The sequence below is a fragment of the Electrophorus electricus genome, chromosome 4, assembly GCF_041902795.1.
Source record: "Electrophorus electricus isolate QZ-2024a chromosome 4, ASM4190279v1, whole genome shotgun sequence".
NCBI lineage: Eukaryota > Metazoa > Chordata > Actinopteri > Gymnotiformes > Gymnotidae > Electrophorus > Electrophorus electricus.
The window spans coordinates 11453942-11465710 of record NC_137500.1 but is presented as its reverse complement, the minus strand read 5'-3'; the positions used below and the strand labels follow the sequence as shown (position 1 = coordinate 11465710).

General features: G+C 41.7%; 1 protein-coding gene across 8 annotated transcripts in view; it reads right to left on the bottom strand.

Moving 5' to 3' along the window:
- Window positions 1-680: 680 nt before the first annotated feature.
- The window catches only part of plxnb2b (plexin b2b), a 94259-nt gene continuing 83170 nt past the window's right edge, over window positions 681-11769 (bottom strand). For all 8 annotated transcript variants that reach the window (XM_035535967.2, XM_035535978.2, XM_035535975.2 and 5 more), the window contains 12 exons: window positions 11039-11105; window positions 10046-10192; window positions 9721-9877; window positions 8740-8840; window positions 8529-8613; window positions 8190-8341; window positions 6869-7029; window positions 5618-5765; window positions 5385-5449; window positions 5018-5093; window positions 4844-4918; window positions 681-3672 (listed from right to left, as the gene is read on the bottom strand). In XM_035535967.2, coding sequence (XP_035391860.2) covers window positions 3568-3672; window positions 4844-4918; window positions 5018-5093; window positions 5385-5449; window positions 5618-5765; window positions 6869-7029; window positions 8190-8341; window positions 8529-8613; window positions 8740-8840; window positions 9721-9877; window positions 10046-10192; window positions 11039-11105 — 1339 coding nt within the window. In that variant the 3' untranslated portion in view covers window positions 681-3567. The remainder of the gene's footprint in view (window positions 3673-4843; window positions 4919-5017; window positions 5094-5384; window positions 5450-5617; window positions 5766-6868; window positions 7030-8189; window positions 8342-8528; window positions 8614-8739; window positions 8841-9720; window positions 9878-10045; window positions 10193-11038; window positions 11106-11769) is intronic.

Genomic DNA, 11769 nt, shown 5'->3' with positions numbered 1-11769 from the left:
TCTTTGATATTCTGTTCATCTGCTTAACGTTTGTGAGAGAAGGGAACAGCATGCACTGCCTTTTCATTTTTTTTAGATTTATTCATTTATTTATTTCTCTTTTTCAAATTTAATTTTTTATTTTTGCTGAGCTTTTATAGGCCATCACTAGAGTCTTGAAATATTATTTACATTTTTATTTTCTACGTAGCTCACACCTAATAAATCTAACAGACTGATTAGATTTTTTAATGGAGCAAAGCATATTAAGTGACTTACAGTAGCAACCAAGTGTTTGGACAGGTTCAGTATTTTGTAGTTTATAGGACTGCACCCATTCAAATAAGCACCAAGTACACACAATCAAAGTGGTAATTCAACAAAATTACTTTGCAACAATCAAACAGACTGGCAGTGTCACACTTCCAATAATGACACATGGGCTGTTCAAGGGGTCAGTAAGAGTCAAAGGTGACATAATGCAGCATGAAGATTGTTTGTGTGCAGTCTTTACTGACATCTTAATAAGAAAACGAGGTCATTTATAGGTCGCACAGCAATTTGGTGGCTGCTAACCCACCTTAAAGATTGTTAAGAGGCAAATTTTTTAAGTGAAAAAACAGAGAGAGGCACAGAAATGGAAGTATCTATTTATTGTAAGATGCAAGGTGTGTTGTCAGGCCTTGCCCCCCCCCCCCCCCGCTGAATGGTGAGTACTTCAGTACAAACAGATCAGGCAAGTAAGAACTCTTCTGAGCTACCAGGCCTAAAGAGCCATGGTTAGTCTGTAGGCTCCCGCCTTACTGTAAATTACAGTCCCAAGAATCTTAGTTTACTACACATTCACAAGGAAAAGAAACATCTTGATAACAGCACAACATATTGGCATTTTCCTGGACCTCAAATGCATAGGATTATTACACAAGAATACAGTGCTGACAGATTTTGCTTTTTCTTTAATACAAAGGCATATATAATCATAGGACATGAAGGAATAAAAACAACTGCACAGCAGTAAGAAATTCATTGTCGAGTATAGATACTTTTCATACACACTATGGAATAGCATAGAAACAAAGACCTAAAGGATAAACACAACAGTGAAACACTCTAGTCAACACTTTTATCACCTACTCTCCTCTTGAATAAGGGGAAAAAAAGCAAAATAACAGATGCTTTTGGTTGGGAAGATGACTTTACATTCACCATGGTTCAGTTTAGTTCAGAATAATCTGAGCTTGTTCCCAGTATACTCCTACAAATGCACACACGCATACACAGAGACATACACACACTCGCACACAAACCACGGACGCCCAAAAGATATGCACATTATAAAAATGTCCTTTTCTCCCTTACTTGTGATCACCCTATTGGCACATTGTGGCTACAGCACAAATTATCCTAGCATGACGACTGCATTTTAACTCACGGTCTACACCACAGCTGCAAAGACTCTGCAAGCATCCTATCTCTAAAACCGGCCACCATCACTCAATATCGTTGATATAATTAACAACAGTTTTAACACCTAATATCGTTAAGGCACATTTTGGCGAAAGAAAGGCTGAAAAGCGTTACATTGAGCTATAGTGGCTTGTGTCACTGGTCAGGAATTTGAAATGAAAAAATAAGGAATATTATGAGCATATGTAAAAGCATGGTGTCAGCAGCCTGCATGCAATCAAGATCAAGCACATAATCTCCCGCTGGTTTCTTTAAAGCACTGGGGAATTGAGTGGCTTCCCTAAAACGCCCCACACTGTTTGATTAGGGAGAGGCAAGGAACAGACATCTGATACTATACTGAGGAATCTCACCACCCACAGACCTGAATCCAGACACCCGGCTGTCCCAGGGCAACAGGAGCCCTGAGGGATACAGCTCAAGAAGAGGCTCCGTGCTGATCCATGACCAGCTTTTCCTGACCCAAGTACTAACCTTAATCACTACTAATTAGACCGCAAAACTGCTCTTAGTTGACTAACAGAAAGCAATATTTACCAGCCTCTAAAAGGCTCTCCAAATCCTACTATAGTTAAAATAGTGAGTAAAAATTGCTGTGTATTGCAGTATTTGGTATGTACATTGATGACATCTTGAGGTATGAAGGAAAGATATGAAATGGTGACTTAAAAAAACAAACAGGGTAGCTGGTTTCATCATAGGACATATGCTCTTTTGCAGTTAAAATTCTGTAATGCAGTTTAGTTCAAGAGTACCATATTGTTTAGTACCAAATCCTAAGATGCAACTGCTGGTTAGGCAGTGCCTGTCGCCATCCACAGCAGCACAACTCAGAGCCATGGTGCCAGTGAGAATGCATACAGCTGCTGGCATTAAAATGGCTTCTTCACCCTCAGCAGAGCTTTGGAAAAAGTAGGCCCAATAGCTTTGAGCTGTATTTGGCTGGCCCTCACCACCTGCTGGGCAAAGACCCAATTCAGCATCTTAAGCAATTAGGACAAGTTGTAATTTAGTCAATATGTTGCAACATGTTGTCATAGTAAATATAAAGTGGATGTAACCATCAATGAACTGAACTGTCATCAAGATTACATTTTGGTACCTTGAATAATAAAAAAATAATTTGTTTATGAAATAAATAAAACAATTTAGAATTTTCCATTGAACAGTATAACAATAACCATATTTATGAAATGAATGACAACATAATAAGCCAAATAACAAAATAAAAGAACTTCTCAGAACACATAAAAAATGGCATGCCTTGTGTCGACATATACACACACATATGTTATACTATTGCCAAAACTGAATCTCATTGTGCTCAGGTTGGTCCATGCTGTTATGGTGAATTAAGAGCATGTGAAAGAATGTGCTATTAGTGATGTTCTTGGCTTTTACAGTGTTATTCTGGTAGATGCTGACACCATCAGCCAGGCAGGTATGCACAAATAGGAACAAATGCAACACCTGCTGGAAAGTTCTACTTTCTGAAAGTCAGAAACCATCAGATGATGTTTTGTTGGACAGTTCATGACCCCAAGGTGAGTTCACACAAAAACAAAGGTGCACACTTGCACACACAGACACACACATGCATGCACACTAAATGGGGTCTCATACAGACCACTGGGCACCTCTCTTTTGGTCAGAATTTAGGCATTCTGTTTGTGAGCAATTAGCAGTTAGCAGTCAACTCACACTCAACGTCTATGACCACATATCCCCCACACATGCATTCACCACACATCCCACATGCACACCCACACCCACCACATACATACCAATATATCATCCACATATTCACAGAGGCTTTATAAACACAGTCAACACAAGGCTGTCCATTTAAAAAGTTATTTTCTTATTATAAAGCTTTCTGCATAAAGACTGCACAATAAAAAAAATATATAATACAATTCTTAAAACTTTTTTTTTTCTCTACACAGGAAGAAATTGAACATCTGATTATAGTTATGTTAATTACACTTTGAGGGCCTTAAATTGTTCCCTTTTCTTTCTCCTATACATTTTTTCTATGTCAGAGATTTGAGCCCAACATGAGCACTGGCAGTTTCATTTCACACCAGTCTCTCGCTCTTTCTCTATCTCTGCGTAGCAGGGTTAGAGATCTGTCACTTTGTTCTCGAGCGCAGCAGCAATCTGCTGGAGACGCAGTGTCAGCTGCTTACTCTGTGCTGCAGGGTCCTCATCCAGAGACAGGACGACCTTTGGGCGAGAGACAGAGAGAGAAAGAGAGGGAGACAAAGAGAGACAAAGTAAGGAACAGAGAGGGGGAGGGAGAAAGAAAGAGAGGGAGAGAAAGGAGTATGTGTGGAAGGGGAGAGAGAGAGAAGAGAGACAGATGGGAGAGTGGGGCACATAAGACAAGAGAGAGACAGACAGGAGAGTGGGGTGAAAAGAGAAGAGAGAGACAGATATGTGAGTGGGGTGAAAAGCCAGACTTACTGCTGACATCTCCTACCCTGCAAGCATTCTATTCCAAAAACTTCACTCTGGAAGCCGTTCCTGGTCACTGATAACAAAAACTACAAGGCATTGTAATGGTTCTTTTCCCCGGGCCATGTCCCTCATCAATCAGCTGTGCGGGATGAAACTCCACTTCCTCTGCCCTGAAGATTGATCTCATCGCTCACCAGATCCTTCAACGCACTGAACCGTCATCACTCTGGACTCTGCATTAGGCACTTCTGTTTACTCTGCTTTTTTTCCATTATAAACTGGTGATTGCTACAGTGTGTTGCTGGCAGTGCATACACATATTATGTTATGTTTAGATCATATCATATATACATTTTGACAATTGATGTACAGTTATGTTTGATTCATTATATGGTATAATGTATCCATTTTTTCTTATTTGATATAGAGGTGTTTGATTCATTATATGTTTACATTTTGACTTATTTGATGTAACTTTATAGTTACATTTTTGCTTATTTATTGTAGAGTTCTTTGATCACAAATTTTAATTATTTGATGTATAGTTCTTTGATTTATTGTATAATGTATACATTTTTAATTATTTCATGTACAGTTGTATTTGTTTATTGTATAAATATTCTCTTGGGCTGGTCTGTCATATGTACTTATAGAACTTATTGCCAGCACCAAGACAAAATCTTAATCCATACAATACACATGTTAAATAAAACTTTATTGAGATTCTGAGAGAGATTTAAAGAGAGAGATCAGTGTGAAGAGTGTATGAAAGAAAGTCTCGTGTTAGATGTGAAGGTATTAAGGTGGATTCCTGAATTTCAAGACTTGGGAAACTCAGCAAATGTGTATATATAGGTGTGTGTGTGTGTGTGTGTGTGTGAGTGTGTATATAGAGGTGTGTGTGTGTACACACTTGTGGGTGTGCCTGCACCTCTACCTCTTTGTAGTATTTGCTCGCATACTGGTACAGCTGATGGAGGGCCACTTGTGTATTCAGTTTGTCTGTGTATGCCTACAGAACACAATGGAAGATTGTTAAACAGGAACACACTCAGAAACGTTTGGTGCACAGCAGTCAGGTTAAGAATTCACAGAAAGAAGCCACTCTCACCCGAGACACTTCAGTTAAGTGCGTGTTCATGTCTTGGTCACTGACTGGCACCATTTGTCGGATCCCTTTGTAGTAACTGTGGGATTGGCAAATCCACTTTACCATCAACGTGTTTTCACAAGGCACATTCAAGGCACATTCAGGTGTAAAAGAGTTGACCTATCACTTAATTCACAGTCAAAACTCAAAGGTGCTCTGCAGGCCTGAAACATTAGCTTAAACGTATTTTATCTGCACCATCAACCATAAACTGGAGCTAAACAAAACAGCTTTAACCATTTGTCATAATTACTCATATAATACACTATATAATAACAGTGATATAATATAATTACCCTTTACAAGTGATTAAACTAAGAATACTTACTCATCCACCATCTTCTTGTATGTGGAGATCTCCTTTGCATAGAGAAGCTTGTTGCTGGGGGAGTCCTGCAGGAAAGAGAAAAATGGAGTTTATTAATTAAAAGATATGTCTTTGTTGCTGTCTATTGACTCTCCATAGCCAAAGGCTGTAGCCAAATTCAGCTGTTAGATATTTAACAGGAACAGTAAAACTGGTCACAGATGAAAGGCCATCATGGACTCTTTCTGCCTCACCCGGCTGAGTTTGTGCTCGGATTTAGTGCAGGCATCCATGAAGGTCTGAGCAATGACTGATAATGACGCATCAACCACTTCTGTCACATGGACATCAAAGATGAAATGAGGGTTCTTCAGAATGTTCACCCAGAACCTCAGCGGGAGACTGTGGAGGAGGGGAGAGAGAGTGGGTGAGAGAGGGTTGTGGAGAACATTTGTACTTTACTACAGAATATAACCTTAGTCACGGAAGCCCTATCAGGAGAGGTTCCAACACTCTTTGTTAGCCCCCTGATGACCAAGAGGCAATAAGGCAAATTGTTCAAATAAAGGTAGTTGTGAATGGATTTAATAAGTCAGCCGATCACTGCAGAGCTATCTGCTCCTTTTTTACAGCTCCTGCTGTGACACACTACATTCTGAATACCCCTTCATGACTGGTCTAAGTGTGCTCAGATTCTAGGAGGACAATGACCTTTTAACCAACACTTTCTTGCTACTCTGACAATGGAATCAAGCAAATAGGCACACCCTGAACAAAAAACTCAGTACATGCTCAAATACACATGCAACCCCCTACTATACACACACACACACACACACGCACATGCATGTATCACCCCCCCCCACACACACACACACGCACACAAACACACAAAACAGAAAAGCACAAGAGACTCTGGAACCTTCAAATGCAGCAAAGCCAGAGAATCACAAGCAGGCCTAATCTGTTCCATCACACGTTTTAAAGACAAACTAATCAAGATGGGTAATTCTGGAATATCTATGGAGTAGATGCATTCCCCTGCACTGCCAGAGAACTGTAGCAGAATAAAAAGAGAATATAATAACGGCACAATTAAATTAACCAGGGACATAATTAGCAAGCTTGTTTGGCTGCTTGGCGCTCCCATATTTAGTAGAAGCGGTCTCTGCTGGTTGAACAAACAAAAACAAGTGTGTGCAGTCGATATTGCTCATAATCTTCATTCACATGCCTCTAAGAGCCACCAATCTCACCATGCGACCACACAACTCGTCAGTGGGAATAAACAAACACGGAACTGACATTAATGTATGCGGAGAGGTCCCACACGAAGATGAGACAGCCGGAATATAAACGCGCGGGTCATGCTCCCGCAGGACGAGTGATGCTTGATGCTGCACATCCAGTGCATCTTTGCCTCTTTAGGTTGTTTCCTGCTACTATATTTATAATGGCATGGTTCAGGACCGCATGCATGCAGGCGAACACACATCCACATGTACCTGTTGGTCTTCCAGATATGGATGGTCTCCTCATCCACGTTGTCGTGTTTTAAGGCCTGCTCATCCAGAAAGTCAAAAAAGTATTTTACGGCAGGCGGCACTATGGTTCCTGAGCAGAGAACACTGCGGAAGAAGTCGTCCACAAACTGCTGCAGTGTTCCCTGAAAACATACACACACACACACACACACACACACACACACACACACACACACAAATAAATGCTGAGGAATACAAAACATATGCAGTCTCTTCTTATGGTGTCACTCAAGCATAGGCTGCTTTGTTTTGAGCGGATCAGCACAACCCTACAAATGACTTTTAATTGGAAAGGACAAGTCATAATGACATACTGAGTTTGCACGCACACAGGCACGTGCACACAAACAGATTCTTGCACAAGCACACACCCGCGTACACAGGAGAAATACAAAACCCAGTCTGCACAAATTATGCTAACAATGAGATTCCCTAGGACATTGAGGGAAAAAAGGACATGGAACCCTAAGGGCTGGGTGGTGGGGAATGCAGACAAAAAGCAGTGAAAAGCTGGACTTACAAAGCACGAAAACACACACATACCAGGAATGTCCATTACTCGATGATAATATATCTAAAGAATATCAAATGACACCAAAGTCATAAAACATAGGTTGTCATATACATTTTCAGAGGTGCGGCAACGCTAATAAAGCAAACATGAAATGATACTGACATTTCATGTCCATAAAGCAATATCAAGACACTGGAAACTTCTGACATATTGCTTGATTATCATACAATGAAAATGGCATCTCGTCACAACCCCAGCATACTGAAATCAGCACCATGCTAATCATTAGGATTGCCAGAGCAATCCAACAGTCAAACATTGCTGCCTTGAAAATATATTGATTTGGACTGAGCGCTATTCAGACTGGCAAATACGCAGTCTCCAGTGTAGAGCCCTCACTTCTCTTGTTTACTTTGCTGCATTTCCAGTCTTCAGTTAATGCTGCCTAAGGTGAAACAATTTACTGTAGAAGAAACACACACACACACATTCACACACACTCACAAGCACACGGCTGCCGTGCAGTATGGCTGTACAGGCGGTTACACGGCCCACTGGGACCAAGCGAGAGATCGTCTCTGAGACAGGCCCACGAGAAACGCCAAGCACTTTTTAACCATTAAGCCCTGCATTTTGTTGTAAGTAGTTTTCACACCTGAAGGTTTGATGGGGACCCTTCTGGTTTAAAGTCTTTACTGTAATGTAAAGGGTTCTGCGTTGCATGCTGAACACAAGTCTTTCAAAAGTGGAGGTGGAGCCGGTATCTACCTTGACCGAGAGCAAGCGAGTGAGATAGATCTCTGTGATGGCTTTGGTCATGGACTTGTCCTTAATGCTACCCCTCTTTGACTTCACCTCATCCAGCTCCTCTGCGGGCCGGACCAGATGGAACACCTTATCGTCCTCCAGCAAGGCATTTCCTGTGAGGGCAGAGGAGGGATTAGGTAGACCATGGGAGCAGGCGTCAGCGCTTCCTCACCATGCTAGTGATCCGTAGGGCAATGTGCACATTCTGGAGTGCGCGCATACATACAAGTCAACAGCAAGGGATTCTAAAAACCCACCCAAGTCACGATGTTCCTAAAAAGGACAACAGTTTGCACTTACTCTCCTCGTGGTTGTCGTGGTTTTGGTAATATGACTGCTGTGTGTGCAAAACTCTGGAGAGGACCAGCGTGGCGTTGTCTCGCACCTGAAAGCCAGACACATGCACGAATCTTTATCACTCCAGTCAGTGCATTTCAAGGTCCTGCAGCTTGATCGCTATAACTCTATCCATAGCTGATGGCGTGAGCAAGCTCTAGGGAACGATGCTCACGTTGTAGTGTGCCAGTGTGTTAAGGCGTCTCCATCTGCCCTCTTTCTGTGAGGTCACATCCAGATCGGACAGGATCTGTCCCGTGGAACCAGGGCGCCATTCTGTGGAGGGGGAGGAATACCTTTCAGAGCGTTGTACAAACATCAAGCTCTGATGTCAGAGAGAAAAACATTTTTTTAAAAAAGCCTATGATTTGTACATATATTGTTTTAATTGTATCTTTAATTCATTTTTGTCTTTCACCTAAATGTGCTATGTAAATGGTACAGTGTACAGCATGAATGATGGAACAAAACCTCCCACAGGGTTTGGGGTGATTCTGGTCACTGCACTGAACTGCTGTAGAACACCTCACCACATGCTAATCCCCTGCTCTGCCAGGCGACCAAGTTGAATCATGATTGGCTGGCATGTTATTGACAGACCGCCAATCTCTGGAGAACCACTGCCCCAAATGGAGTGATTTGGGCACTCCTACTTAATATCTTACACTACAGACTAGTGGTGGAGTGATTCATATATTGAATCATGCAGTGATTACAGTTTTGTGCCAGTTCACATGCAGCTGCAGCACTTCGGCATTAAATTGTGCTGGCATTTGTCCTGAATCAATTTGAAATGGTTTCAAAATCAAATTAATCACATTTTTCATAAACATTCCAAAGTACGAAAAAAATGCTGTATGCTAGACAGAAACAATCCGTCATCATATAGCCAGGCAACATCTCCATCTGATTATTTTTTGATTTATTTATTGCACTTGACATGCCACATGTGTTTTCTTTTTTTCCCCTCCAGAGGCCAAGATAGCGTGAATCAAGAAGTTTTTCTGCATTCCTGTACAAGGATGCCATCTGAGAGTCAACTCTTCATACTGCCACTACAAACATTCCAGCAGCTGAATAACAGCAAAGCTACAGGGTTGTAAGTCTTGAAAAACAATAAATAATAAATAATGCCCACCCTCTGCCATGGCCTTACCGAGTGTGACACTCTCCACTTTGGGCCTCTGGGAATAGGGGAGATTTTTGTACACCTGTTCAATGATCTTCTCTTTCACCTGAGAGATGGTGTCACAGTCCAACACCTTCACTGGTGTAACATCATGACCCTCGCCCTGGACCAACACCTGTAGGGTCTGGAGCAACAGTTCAAAGGTTATGATCCTAGGCACTAAAGTAGGAGAACAGGTGAAGAGAATGTAAGAAAATGTAAGCTTCTTATACAAATCATACACTCACAACTCTTATACAAATCATACACTCACAACCCCAACCCCTCTGAAAACACACCCACATGCCCTTACCAGCATGCAGTACTCCACATCATCGCCCAGCAGACCTGTGTCATTGAGGGTGTACTTTGCCTTCTTCACCTGGGCGTCCACTGGCCCTTTCTCTATCTGATGCTTTATGGCTCTGAACAGTTTATACAGCGGTTCACCTGCAGTGTCCTACAGATACAGCACACCACAGAATCACTCCACACATTTACAGCTTTTAGAAGACACTTTTATCCAAAGAGACTTACAATTATAACTGAATACAGCTGGAGCAATTGAGGGTTAAAGGCCTTGCTCATGGGCCCAACAGTGGCAACTTGCAGGAACTTCTGATTATTAGTCAAGTACCTAAACCACTGAGCTACCAGTGCCCACACTGTACACACCTCTCTTCCTGCAGTATGCACTTGTTCCTTCTGTTTTCAAAGACGGGAGGGGAACGCTTTATATCTGCACCATTCATTATTTATGGAGCAAGCTTATCTGCCCTAGTGTGAAAAGTAACAGGCTCATTTGGGCTCAACTGGACTAAGTCCCGTTGGCACTGTCATCTCGAGTGCTGATTCACACCTAATAACACCCCTGCAGACTGTCTGGAGCGAGCAAGTCAACATCATAGCCATGGCTCAAGCATGACTCATCCCACATTTACAAAAGGCCCTATGGTGGTGAGCTTGAGAGCAAAGCAAGAACAACCAACCTCACCAAGCACAGTATGACTATTTACAATTCTTTTGTACTTTTGAAAATATGGTCAGATTTATTAATTAACTTTAAAATACACTGCTTGACATGTTTTAATATTTTTTTTCTGTAACATCAACATCAAATTGCTGTGGCAGTTGCCTTGTAATAATAATAATAAAAAAGGAATAGTGTGTAGAACTGTACACAGTATAGTGTAGTGCTCCCCTCAGGTTCTCTCAGCTAATCTGGTAGAAGGTAACTGTGATTGTAACACAGAGAGACTGTCTCACTAGTCACAAAGGGTAAATGTGTTGCTGGTGCTTGCATTACCTTTAGGAACTGATAGAGGCAGATGGACATCCAATTACACAGCATCCTCTCCACCACCGTCTCTGACCTTGAGGAGAAATATGCGCGCATTCACAGCCATGTTTGTTTTCTAGCCAATTACTGTTTGTTCTTTTACCCCAAAATGCTCCAAATGTTAGCGATTAGCAGCTAATGAACACTTATGGGATAATCAGCGAGGGGGATAATTACCCTGGATCATCGTCTGATTGAGGAGAATTATAATTAAACTAGCAAAGAGTGGGAGACCAACAAATGGCTAAAAATAATTATAAGCACAGCAAAGGCAGCAAAGCTCGGGCTAATGTTTATCTGATCCTAATCTACACTCACAAGAGAGTTTAGGTAAAGCTGCTGAGGAAGAAACAAAGAATAACAAATAAAAGAAGAAGCAATGAAGAAAATACATTTTAGAGCATGGGGTGTGTGTGTGTGGGGGGTACAATTACAACTCACTTTTTTAGAAACATGTATTTGGTAGAAACAGTGTGCAAGCTTCATCCCATCTGCTGCTAAGCAGTTATGTTATCTGTCCTTCAAACCCTCCTTAGAACCAGTCTCCGACCACGGGAGTCCTGCTGTCTGGGTATGTTTTTGGGTGGCAGACCACCCTGAACCCAGAAATGACAATGACACGTGTAAAAAAAACTCCAGCAGCACTGCCGGGCCTGACACTCATAGCAGTGTAACATCCCACCATATCACTGCCATGA